The sequence below is a fragment of the Pollicipes pollicipes genome, unplaced genomic scaffold (assembly GCF_011947565.3).
Source record: "Pollicipes pollicipes isolate AB1234 unplaced genomic scaffold, Ppol_2.1 Scaffold_6138;HRSCAF=7277_pilon_pilon_pilon, whole genome shotgun sequence".
Lineage (NCBI taxonomy): Eukaryota > Metazoa > Arthropoda > Thecostraca > Pollicipedomorpha > Pollicipedidae > Pollicipes > Pollicipes pollicipes.
The window spans coordinates 31,351,400-31,364,915 of NW_023596818.1; the positions used below are offsets into that span (position 1 = coordinate 31,351,400).

Genomic DNA, 13,516 nt, shown 5'->3' on the forward strand with positions numbered 1-13,516 from the left:
CCGGTCACGCGCGTGAATGCGAGCGGCGCAGGACAGAGCACGCTCGCCAGCGGAACCGTTCCACGATCCACACTGCTCCGCCGGCGAGAACACGACCCCGGTACAGCCTCGCCGGCGAGAACACGGCCCCGATACAGCCCCGCCGGCGAGAACACAGCCCTGACACACAGGCCGGTGACGGACCGCACGCCTCCGCGCGGCCCTGGTCTCCACCCGGTCCGTTCTCAGGCCTGCGTTATGATGTTGCCGATCGCGGTACGTCCCATCCGAGCGCCGCCGCCCCACACGCGTCCACACACCACACCGTCGGCCGCCCCACACGCGGCCTCACACCACACCGTCGGCCGCCCCACACGCGGCCACACACCACACCGTCGACTTCCTCACTCGCGGCCACACACCACACCGTCGACCTCCTCACTCGCGGCCACACACCACACCGTCGGCCGCCCCACACGCGGCCACACACCACACCGTCGACCTCCTCACTCGCGGCCACACACCACACCGTCGGCCGCCCCACACGCGGTCACACATCGCACCGCCTCGCCGCTATTTCAGTGGCTGGGCGGACAGACGGAAGGACGGACGGGTGGAAGGACGGACGGGTAGGAGGACTGAAGAACAGAAGGACAAAAGGATGGGTTCATGGCAAGACGAAAGGAGCGACGGACGGCGGGAGCGACAGACGGAAGGAGCGAGGACGGACGGACGGACGGACGGACGGACGGACGGACGGACGGCTGGCGATGTACGCACAGACAGCCAACGATGACCGGTGGCAGGCGGTTCTCAGCCCATTCTCAGTCAAGGCTCCCAGCACGCCAGGGACACGACATCACCGACCGCCGGCGGCGCTCAGATCTCCGGCCAGGTCTGAACCGGACGCCGCCGGGATGGACCGCCCCAGGGCGGCCGCAAACAGCGGCTCGGCGCGGCGGCGACGGCCAGCCTCGCTCCTCACCAGCCTCTCTTGAGCCCGCCGACGCCGATGACGATGACGAGCTCGACGAGCGCCGGCGGCACGGAGCAGAGCGCCAGGATCAGCCAGTAGAGGTCGCAGTCCCACATGTGGAACACCAGGAAGGCCAGCGCCACCGACGCTGACGAGTGGCACAGGATAGCTGCGCGCCGCCGTCAAGGAGATCACGCGGCGAGTGACACACGACAGCTGGGCACAGGGAACGGCACAGACTTGCTGGGCGCCGGGTGAAGCGTAATAGGTGGTGCCGTTGCATGGTACGAAAAATAGGTTCTGTAGTCGTGTGCGGCTGAACAGACCGGAAGCAAAAATCAGTTATAAATTCACTTTACTTATTCGTGGGGCTGAAGATCTTCCCTGGGCGCTGGTTTCCAAGCCCATGTGGCAAGCTTTGGCGGCTTCAACAAGCGGAAACCAAGCTCAAATCCCAGATTTATCCCAAAACATTTAAAATGAATGGCCCACATAAAACAAACATGGTTATGATAAGCGAATGACATTGGTGCACTAAAAACAGCAGACATCAAAGCTGAGCCGATGCCTTACTAAAGTAGCTGCTCCTGTTGAGCTTGCACAAATCCAAGGTCACACAACCAGGAACACAAAACTTTTGGACTGCTATGAAGCTCGCAAAGGCCTCGCACCAACGTAGACCGAGGGTCGTTCGGTCTTCGTAAGGTTACGGACAATGTCGTCCGTCAGGTTCAGTCAGGTCAGGTTATCGGCCGTCAGGCTACGCTGCAGTGAGCCTTACGTTTTGGACCGCCTACATGCGACATTGGGCCGACATGACGGGCTTCTTTCCAACGTTTCATGGTGGAAGCTGTGTGTGAGGTCCGAACTCCACTGACTTTACAATACTTGACTGTGAATCCATTTAAGTGCGTATTATGGTACACGCGTATTGTTGGGACCTACAGCCATAGATACGTTGCAATTTTGATGGTCTCATCTATAATCTACATTCATTTCATTTCAGCCCAGCGCTGTTAAAGCCTTTCAAAAGGTTCAAACCGTTAGTGCCTACGAAGCCGGCAAGATCACACAGACGAAAATTGCACGTTCCCATTAAGATATCTCGTTAAGATTGAAACCGACCCTCCAGAGGAGCCTACCATGACAATGGGACACACGTGTTAGCACCACCAGCTCAGATGACCGTTTGACCGTCCGGTGGCGTCCGTCTGGCACACGTGTCAGCACCACCAGCTCAGATGACCGTTTGACCGTCCGGTGGCGTCCGTCTGGCACACGTGTCAGCACCACCAGCTCAGATGACCGTTTGACCGTCCGGTGGCGTCCGTCTGGCACACGTGTCAGCACCACCAGCTCAGATGACCGTTTGACCGTCCGGTGGCGTCCGTCTGGCACACGTGTCAGCACCACCAGCTCAGACGGCCGTTTGACCGTCCGGTGGCGTCCGTCTGGCACACGCGGCCATCGCTGTCGCCCTTTCACTGAACGTTTCTCTTTTTTTTAGTATGTTCGAGCATCCAGTTATGCGGCATTCAAAAAGCTATTGGATATGTGTACGAAGAGCCCATCCATGCTTTCCCCCCAAAATTAAAAAAGTCACAGGGTACACAAGTCAGAAGACGAAAAATCTGGAGGTCTTTAACGATTTATTTTACGTACATGAAAACTGGCAACTTATTACTATGTCAGCAGCATTTCTGTGCGGCATCAGTTACCAAAACAGTCAGCACCTCACCTCTCCGAAATAAACAAGGTCATAGCTCAGTAACCAGTTTTCCCATCCGCCGTAAATTCACGGCCCGGCAAGGCTCGGCAAGGTAGCCGTGATAGTTCGAAGGAAAATCCTTGGTTTTGCACCATCCCAATTCATTTCGCACGAGATGCTTACAGACTACCAAAAATAAATGTATGATGTGAAATGTCTAGATGCCCTTTACATTAGGTCGTCCTCCAGTACATTACTTCATCTCAATTTTCAGTTACTTTGATTTTAGTTAATACAAAACAGCGGGACTGGGTACGGCACAGGAAAACAGCACCTCACCTGCCGTCATATTGTCACCCAAACGTGAGTCACATCACCTGCCGTCATATTGCCACCCAAACGGGAGTCACATCACCTGCCGTCATATTGTCACCCAAACTTGAGTCACATCACCTGCCGTCATATTGCCACCCAAACGGGAGTCACATCACCTGCCGTCATATTGCCACCCAAACGTGAGTCACATCACCTGCCGTCATATTGCCACCCAAACGTGAGTCACATCACCTGCCGTCATATTGCCACCCAAACGTGAGTCACATCACCTGCCGTCATATTGCCACCCAAACGGGAGTCACATCACCTGCCGTCATATTGTCACCAAAACGGGAGTCACATCACCTGCCGTCATATTGTCATCCAAACGGGAGTCACATCACCTGCCGTCATATTGTCACCAAAACGGGAGTCACATCACCTGCCGTCATATTGTCATCCAAACTTGAGTCACATCACCTGGCGTCATGTTGTCACCCAAACGGGAGTGACGCGTGTTAATTTTCAAAAGTAGCGATCGCTGGCCAGCAAACGCCCCTGCGGGCAGGGAGTCAACAGCGTCGGATTCTCTCCCAATGCACGCAATGTCATTGGCGTAACCAAATACCGGCGGATGTGGGGTCCGTAAAAGTAACCTGGACGGATTCGAACCAGCGTGAGAAAAAGGACAGGGGCCCTGGACAGTTCCGCACCAACACGCGGTCGTTGAACACACCCTCAGACAGTCTCGCACCAACAGGCGGTCATCGAACACGCCCCCAGACAACCGAACACCCCACTGGGATCGCGGCGAGGTTGACGCCGACATTGACAGGAGACCGTCCACCCGGGACGACTGCGCCGCAGCATTGTGCGGCACGTGCGACGCTCAACAGTCCTCTCCGCCGAAAGGGGGTCGAGGCGTGCAACGAGCCACTGGACCGCACAGCTTGGTCTGCGTGTTCCGGGTACACGCAACACGCTATGTTTAGCAAGTATCCTGAACACGGAGCCATGCATGCAAGCCGTTCGGAATAAATTAACGGTCTCCGCCCTCATAATCTTCATTCATTCAGATGCTGGGAGAGCCGAACCATTCGGAGTGACACCGCCAGTCTGGTCAATAAACCGCCACACACCCCACGCTATGACGTCCTACGAGTTGCGTGGGCCAGCTTTTGGGACCGTTAGCCTCTGTAATGAAGTTTCAGTGGTCGCTGGAATTTTGTGACGACCAGCAAGTATCGCCATCTAGCCGTCCCGAGATGAAGTACTAGTGCAGTCTTGAGATAAACGGAGAAAGGCCGCCTGCCTATGCCTTTTCTGCGTTGAGTTCTTATGCTGGAAATCATGGGCGCGGGGGTGGGAGGGAGGAGGGGGGGGGGGGGGGGCAGAAGGCAGGGAGTACTTGTACCTTCCGAAACTTTAAGACCAGGAGAGGGGGCGTCGCCCCCTTCCGCAACTTTGTTCGGGCTAACATTATACTCCACAGACCAAATCGGTATAATTTTATCACACAAGGTTAATTGTCAGTTGTCAGTCGGACAGAAAAGTGAGTCAGTTGGAATTTTTCCTCATAAAATTCAACCAATTTTTTACGTTGTTGTTTTCCTTTATTGTTTTAAATCTTTTAAGTGTCGCCTTGGTGATATGGAGGCACAACTTCAGTTTGTGTGGAAGTTGCCCATTGCCAATATGCACACTGTTTTGATTGTTCTTTATCGCTGTGAATAGTAGACGCACCTCGTCAGCGGGACGAGTAAAGATATAGATATCTGCCACTGACACAGGGGCGGATCCAGGATTTCGTCAAGAGGAGACCACTCAACATTGGTTCGTCAAGTTGGCGAGAGATTCTGATTTATATGCAGATCGGCATTCGCAACTTTGATCTGCTAGAAAACCCGTGATTGGCGCTGCGGCCTCTGTGCTTGTCGTGATGAGTAGATCAAAATCCATCTTTACACAAGTTTTGGCGAAAACCGAGGGGGACCGTTTAAAATGTTATGGCCTTACACTCCACAACTACACTACAACTCCGTTCATCCGTAATAGGCGTAGGGCCTGCAGGACATTGCGCGCCAGCCTTGATTCCTGTCTTTAACGCGATCACAAGGTCACGCTACAGCTTTGGGCAAATTTTCAGGTCAATAGAAACCCCACTGCCGGGTGAGTGTCGACATGAATATGAGTCTGAATCTAATGCCAACTTGAAAAAGGTACTCGACTTGGTGATATCACCTGGATTTTATTCCACCCCCCTGCAGTCCTGGGTTTTGGCCATTCATTTTCTGATTCTTCTTATTTTTATACGGGGCAAACTGTCTTGGCGCAGAACAATATCCAATACTGGCCTAAACATGGTGCGAAGGTACGCTGAACACCGTCATTTTTGCCCACAAACGATAAATCCTACCATTTTGAGAAGTGTTCCGGGGGATATGTGGCCAGGTGAGTTACAGCTGGCTGAGAAATACAACCAAGCTCCGACATGCCACGTGAAGTATTTCACGCGCCCCCGTGCGGGGCTCGCCTACCGCTCAGCGGCCGACATTGTGCGAGTGAGCGGGAGGAGACACGGGGGCCGTCTGTCGGGTGTGACGCAGGTCCGGCTGTACCTGACACCACGGGGTAGTTGGTTCGGGTACCTGCCGCCAGGTGGCATCCACCAGAGGTGTCAGCTGCGCCGGCACTGGAGTCCGCTAGGTGGCAGGGACAGCCATAACAGACATGCAGGGGCCGCAGCCGAGTTGTGCGCATGCACGAGGAAGCGAGCGTCCCATCCCAGGGTAAGCGAAATGTGGGTCGTGGAGAATGGTGTTTCGTGACGACCAGCACCATGACCTCTCAGGGACAGGTTCTGGGGGATGGGCCAAAGACGGCGGGACTCCGCCAGTGGTGGATCCTAAAGGGGGGGGGGGGGGGGAGGGCACGGAGCCATGGTCCTCCTTGGCTCCCGAAGGGGCCCACAGGCTTCGAAGGGGCCCGTAGCCGGCTGAACAGACGCAGTTTTTTAAACACAAAACGCAACAACATTGGATGTCTTCGGGATAACAGGCAACCAAGTGCGGGCGAAAGCGAGGGGCCTAGGAACAGACAAAATATTTCTTCACTGATTGAGAGGGCGGTGAGTGGGAGATTTCAAGGCTCATTACGCTGTAAAGAAGCCCACGCTGTTCCCGAGGCCCTATATGTCCACTTGCAAGGCCAATCCGATCACTAAGGAGCCTTCCACGGTGCTCTTGATTTATTTGCACTTGCTCGGAGGGCCCTGGGCTGTTGTCGCGGTCCTCTCTGCTAGCATGCCGGGCACTCTCGTCGATCAGTGGCCTTCCACGGATTCTTCCCATTAGCCCGAAAGCCTCTGTACACTTTAGCCGGAACCATACATGTTAACCTGCCCAGGTATTCTCGGTTGTTCAGGGGGCCCTTCACGTTGGCTTCGGTTAACCTACCGACCCACTCGCAATATGCTCATGGGCCCCCTACGTTGGTCGAGGGCCCTTCAAATTCCTGACACTTGCGTGGGGCCCTAAGCCCTTGTCGGAGGCCAATCTGTTAACCTGTTTGGGCACATTCGATCGTTCAGGGGCCCGCCACACGGGGTCTAGGGTACTTCCTATTTGAATGGAAGGCCCCACTTGTTGGGGCTCATCTGCGCACCTCCTCGGACGCACCCGATCGTTCCGAGCCCTCCACACCGCGTCTTGGGTGCTTCTATTTAAATGGAGGGCCCCATGCTCCTGTCGGGGCCCCATTTATTAAGCTGTTCGGGCCAGTGGCAGATTCAGAGGGCCATGCCCCCCCTCCCCCCTCCTTGTGCCCCGAAAAGGCCCATAACTGACCGAACAGACACAGTTTTATGACACAACCCACAAAATTGGACGTCTTTAGGCCTCCAGACGACCAAGAACAATCGCAGGCGAAAGTGAAGAACCCGTGAGCAGACAAAGTGAAGTCTCAGCTGATTGAGAGGTTGGTGATTGGGGAGATTTTGACTTGACTGGTGTTCTTGACTTGACTGGTGTTCATGCAAGTTGGTCATTGTGCGTTAATCAAGGCACATCCCGGGGCATGTACGGGTTCGTGAGTAAAACGCAGCATCCAGTCGGCATACCGCTTGGGCAAGATAAACCAAATAAAATATATATGCAACGAATCTAAATTTCCCTTCACGATGCGCTGTGAATCTTCTTATAGTTCTCTTTGTAAAGAGAACGCGACACACCTCGCCACACCTCTCACCGCGATGCATGAACATGGCTAGCAGGTGTAACGAGGCAGTACACGTTGGCGGCTGGCGCGGCGCCGGCTGACCACACGAGATCAACTTACAGATAATTGATCCCAATGACTCGTCACTCACGTTACGTGCGGAGAAACCGCTGGAAAAGATCTCATCCTCAGGCCACTGAGCTTACTTGCAGTGAGTGGCTCAAAGTGAAAGCGATGCCTATTACACAAATTCCAAAGCGTGACGACTCAAGTGGCATCGAGTGATGCGAATGCGAGACAATCATTAGAAATAACATGACAAATTAGCAGCAGAATCTCAGCGCCTCATGTCATAACTCATCCTAATGGCTGTTTGATATCTTTTGATATCTTCTTTTTGGTACATTCCTGTTTGATATTTTCCTTTCACAGGCACCTAATTGTGTCTTAATTTAGTTATCTTCAGCATGAGGGCTCACAAACCAAGGGCAACCACATTACCCTGCTGGGAATTCGAAAGCAATTTTGCGTTACCGGCAACACCAATTCCACCTGGTTACGAATCAAAATACTGCAAAAAACCGCTTTGCGGCGCTCTTCTCTCCAAGCTCCGATGCTGAGCTAGAGCTTGGCAGAGGTACTGCACCACAAAGGGAAAACCCCTGTAAAAAACAATAACCCCCAGCGCATTGGGAGAGCCTGACGCAGCTGGCGCACACCAAAGCCAAAGGCGATTTTTTTTTTTGGGGGGGGGTAGGGCTAGCAGCCGATCCCTATAAAAAGATACCACCGACGTCTGCTACTAGACAACAACTGACAACTATAGATGCGACAAAAATGCAACTGAATGATCATGAATGTACCATCACTCACCTAATCACAACCTAAACGTTGCTGGTTACTGGGATCTCTTTAAAATTTTAATAAACTTTCAGGTGGGTTAGAAATAAACAGCAATGGTTCAATACGCCCAAAACGCAGAACAGTCCAATATGCCCAACACTTACTGGGGTCGGGGCGCCAACGTCCCCAATGGTAGTTAAGTCCATGCGTAACACGTTGGCGTTCCAAAATCAACACCTGACTAAAAAATATGACCAATTTCAAAACCGGAAATACATTACACCTTCCACCAATACCTCAGGCCAACACGGAATACAACCAATGGCTTGCAGAACAGAATGCAGCCGACCTTTGATGACCCAAAAGGATACAGGTCATGGCTGCCGTGGGCATAAACATGGATATGCCGAGGAAGAAGCCGAGCAGTTCGAACAGCATCAGCGCTATGGCCAGACTAAGGCCGACGACCAGCCTGCGAACAGAGAAAGCAACGCATCAGACGAAGGCAGAAGAGTCGGTGCGTCACCAGACATAAATAACAGAGACCAACGGTCATCAGACATGGGCAGCAGAGTCGGTGCGTCACCAGACATAGATAACAGAGACCACCGGTCATCAGACACGGCAGCAGACTCGGTGCGTCACCAGACATAGATAACAGGGACCACCGGTCATCAGACGAGGGCAGAAGAGTCGGTGCGTCACCAGAAATAGATAACAGAGACCACCGGTCATCAGACACGGGCAGCAGAGTCGGTGCGTCACCAGACATAGACAACAGGGACCACCGGTCATCAGACACGGGCAGCAGAGTCGGTACGTCACCGCACAAAGGCAACAGGGGCCACCGGTCATCAGACACGGACAACAGAGTCCGTGCGTCACCAGACGTAGGCAATGGAGACCGCCGGTCATCAGACACGGACAACAGAGTCCGTGCGTTACCAGATGTGAGCAATAGAGACCGCAAGTCAGCAGACACGGGCAACAGAGGCGGTGAGTCACCAGAGGCAGGCAACAGAGACCGCCAGTCATTAGACACAGGCAACAGAGACGGTGCGTTACCAGAGGTAGGCAACAGAGACCGTCGGTCATCAGACACCGGCAGTTCAGAGACATCGGGTGAGAGGCAGGCGCACAACGGACGGCGTACCAGTGCCTTTTTTGGTATCTGAAAACTGGCAAAGAAACAAGAGATGCCAATCTATCCAATGCACCCCAAGAGAAGAGGCAATGGGCCGCCGTCGCGGTAAATATCCCTCCCATTTCATAGCTCCAGATCAGTGAGCAAAACAACGGACAGATGAACGTCCACGCAGAGCAGTTATGCTATTGGCACAAAACAAAACAACTGTGCTGCTAGCAGCATTCCTCAGCGGATCTGCCTTCAGCGCAGGCCGTTGCAGCATGTCTCACGGCGCTTGCGTGGTGGCCAGTGGCCATAATCGACTATCGATCGCCGTGCGAACCATGAGTTCACCGAGTTTCCGCCAGCTGGCAGCAGGAGCGCGGCCCGCATCGGCATGTGCCGTTAGCCACCGCGGCCGGTCGGGCGGCGCTCATGTCGGCGGCCGGGCCAGCGGGTGCTGGGAACGGCGTGAACCCGACCCAACCCGGCCATGCCCACGGTAATTCGCGGCCAAATCAGCGACGAATTCGTCTGAGCGGGTCACAGACAGACGATAAATTGACCTGCGGTGTGTGCGGCGGTGGCACGGAGACCTCGTTGGGCACGTAGATGGGCTCTGCTGACGCCGACCACAGCCACGCGGCTAGGCCCAGCCGCACCCACCACAGCCAACCGGTCACTCCCGGCGGCCAGCGCCAGGCCCCAGGCGCCGTAAACACGGAAAATTCCGGGTCTGCCCCGCCGCGGGAATCTACAGCAGCGGTGCGGCGAGCGCGCCGCGCCCGGCACGCCAGCCGCACCGCGGACGTCACGCCCGGTACGCCAGCCGCACCGCTGACGTCACGATAGATACGCCACTACGCCAGTACACCAGCCGCATCGTAGACGTCTCGCCCGGTACGACAGCCGCATCACAGACATCACGCCCGGTACGCCAGCCGCATCGCAGACGTCTCACCCGGTACGCCAGCCGCGTCGCGGACGCCGCGGACGCTACGCCAGCCGCATCACAGACGTCTCGCCCGGTACGCCAGCCGCATCGTAGACGTCTCGCCAGGTACGCCAGCCGCATCACAGACGTCACGCCCGGTACGCCAGCCGCATCACAGACGTCACGCCCGGTACGCCAGCCGCATCACAGACGTCACGCCCGGTACGCCAGCCGCACCGCTGGCGTTGCGATAGATACGCCACTACGCCAGTACGCCAGCCGCATCGTAGACGTCTCGCCCGGTACGACAGCCGCATCACAGACATCACGCCCGGTACGCCAGCCGCATCACAGACGTCACGCCCGGTACGCCAGCCGCATCACAGACGTCACGCCCGGTACGCCAGCCGCATCGCAGACGTCCCGTCCGGTACGTCAGCCGCATCGCAGACATCGCGCCCGGTACACCAGCCGCATCGCAGACGTCGCGCCCGGTACGCCAGCCGCATCGCAGACGTCGCGTCCGGTACGCCAGCTGCATCGCAGACATCGCGCCCGGTACGCCAGCCGCATCGGATACGTAGCGCCCGGTACGCCAGCCACATCGGAAACGTAGCGCCGGGTACGCCAGCTGCATCGCAGACGTCGCGCCCGGTACGCCAGCCGCATCGCAGACATCGCGCCCGGTACACCAGCCGCATCGCAGACATCGCACCCGGTACGCCAGCCGCATCGCTGACGTTTGCGGCCGCAGCCGGTTGGAATCGGGCGCCGGCGCGGCGACGGAGCATCAGCCCCGCCCCAGGCCCGCGCGGCGGTGGAGCATCAGCCCCGCCCCAGGCCGGCTGACGTAGATGGACTTTCCGTCTCCGTCGCCGCGCGCCACCACCAAGAGCTGCACTCCTCATTTGGACGGGTGCCAAAGCGTGGCGCTTTGCTTGCTTTGCGGTCATCACGGCGGCTCCGGCGGGCGGCAGACAAGGTCAGAGCGAGCCAGCGCAGCGCCGGCCGCCATGCAGGTGTGCACCTCGGCTCAAGCGGGCCCGGCTGCAGCGCGCCGACTGCATTCGACGGTCTTATCGCGATTTTTAGTTCCGAATCCGCAACGGATGAGCTGGATGCCCCGCGAGAGGGGGCGGGAGAGGTGCAGATGGGGGTCACACGACACGGTGGGTGCTAAACTCGGCGGCAACGAAGCTTCAGTGGTGTAATGAATCCTAGACGACAGTGAGAGACGCTGTAAGCAAAGCGATTTCTTGTGGCTTAGACGGCATGAAATCGATTCAACTTGTGTATAATCGAGCGGAAGTCCGACCGCAGTGTCGGAGGTCCGTGAAGCTGACCTGGGGCCGTGGTTAGGAATGATGCCATATGTACCAGTATATGATACCCATGTATCAGCATTATCAGAATTATGCCCACAAGATCCTCATCCTCCCCTACTCAGTTATTGTGATATACCGACAGAGAGCAAACCAAAATTATATTCGCGAAAAATATTTCTTCACATTTGAAACAAGACCATACTGTCCTCCCTTGGGACAATGGGCATTCTCATGCCATTTCGTTGATTCTTCAAGCATTCAGCCATCGCATCACAACGATCTCTGGCACATCTATCGGACCTAAGTCTAGCCATTCACGGCACCACTATCGCATCTGCCCAGATCCGGAGGCCATGTTGGGCGCGATCGTATTAAAATTCACAGCTCCCATGGCCGTGAGCCGCGCGGAACTGACGAGCCAGCTACACGCGGCGCAGGACCCACCGACCACTCCCCCAATGACAGCCCCCGCAGTCTGGAGCCTCCGCAGTGCATGCGCCGCGGCTCCGCGGCTTTCGCGGGCATGAGCCAGCTGTGTGTTGGCTGCGGCGCTGCCCGGACTCGCGAAATTACGCGTTGCGGTCTCGCTCGGCCGCTGAAGACGCGCCCGCGGTTAACTGGGGCAGGCTCCAGCAGCGAAAAACGCCGCCGGACATCTTCAATAATAACAGCGATGGGCTGGAACATGTGCCCAGCACGTGACCCCCATCTGTTCCTTTTCACCGGGAGAGTGCTGCCGCCGAGGCACGGCCAGCCACTCGGTACAGGGCTGCGGGTGTCAGCCGGTCCCCCGAGGAGCGAGAGGGCGATCAACCAAGGTCGAGGTGGCCCGCCAGCGGCCAGGCGCGCGGCTGCCGCTTCGGGCCTGGTTCGCATTCGGCAGCGCGCATAATGGACTTTGCAAATAGGGAGGGGGCGCAGGTCCCAACAATTTCCATTGAGAAACCATCCTAGCCCGCCACGGAGGGGAAATTTGTTTGCATGGCGTATGGCAACATCACACCTTTTAATGCACAGGTTTACACGTCTGCCTCGATCTACCTGTCGACACGTATTCGCATACATATTAATGCGATATAAATTTTATGTGGTGGTATGGGTGAATGTGCCATCGGTTCATCTCCCGGCCTTAGAGCTCGGGACAACCCGACATCCGTGTACTTTGTCTCACGGACAGACATCTTAGCGGGTTCAACGGCAGCAGGCGAGCCCGGCGTCCCAGCGACCGCTCACCGCTGAAGGCGCACGTTGTGTTCACTAAGCTGGAATGGGACGTCGCAGAGAGAAGCTGGTCGACCCACAGACACAAAAAAGCATAGTCCGCGGGCAGTCAAGGAGATCTCTAGTGTGAACGCGCGGTGATCCGCACGGGCGCTGTATAGCTCCAGCTCAATGGATGTCAGTTTGTTGGACACGCTATGTCAGCGCCTTTCCGATCCATTGAAATTCCCGGAAAGTCGGTGCAGTGCGGGTCAAGTCTTGATTCCAGCGTAGCCGGCTTGGTGCAGGTCAGTCGAAGTCTTGATTTCAGGGCAGTCGGCCTGGAACAGGTCATTCCAAGTCTTTATTCCAGCCTAGTCGGCCTGGTGCGGGTCAGTCGAAGTCTTGATTTCAGGGCAGTCGGCCTGGTACAGGTCATTCCAAGTCTTGATTCCAGCCTAGTCGGCCTGGTGCGGGTCAGTCGAAGTCTTGATTCCAGCCTAGTCGGCCTGGTGCGTGTCAGTCGAAGCCTTGATTCCAGCCTAGTCGGCCTGGTGCGTGTCAGTCGAAGTCTTGATTCCAGGGCAGTCGGCCCAGTGAAGGTCCCTTGAAATCTGAGCCCCGATCAGCCAAACGTGTCTCTCCAGTCCGATATCAGTTCAGCCGGCGTGGAGACGAACACGCCGGCACATTCCGGTCACCTCACGCAGATTCCAAACGGCCGCCGTTCCATCCTCCAGCGCACGCGCCGACGTGAAGCCCTTCCGGGCCCCGGGTGGCGATACTCCGCCGCCAGCCCGTGACCGTCACGGCAGCGGACACCAGTGACGTCACACGCCGGCAGGGACGAGCCGTGAAGAAAGTCGCCCGCGTCGCCGCCCGGCAACCCGGCCAA

At 56.4% G+C, this 13,516-nt stretch overlaps 1 protein-coding gene across 1 annotated transcript in view; it reads right to left on the minus strand.

Moving 5' to 3' along the window:
* Positions 1-488: 488 nt before the first annotated feature.
* LOC119106276 (transmembrane protein 107) overlaps positions 489-13,516 on the minus strand; it is a 40,600-nt gene continuing 27,572 nt past the window's right edge. Inside the window, exons 4-5 of the mRNA XM_037229890.1 lie at positions 8,408-8,508; positions 489-1,124 (exon numbers count right to left, since the gene is read on the minus strand). Coding sequence (XP_037085785.1) covers positions 961-1,124; positions 8,408-8,508 — 265 coding nt within the window. The 3' untranslated portion in view covers positions 489-960. The remainder of the gene's footprint in view (positions 1,125-8,407; positions 8,509-13,516) is intronic.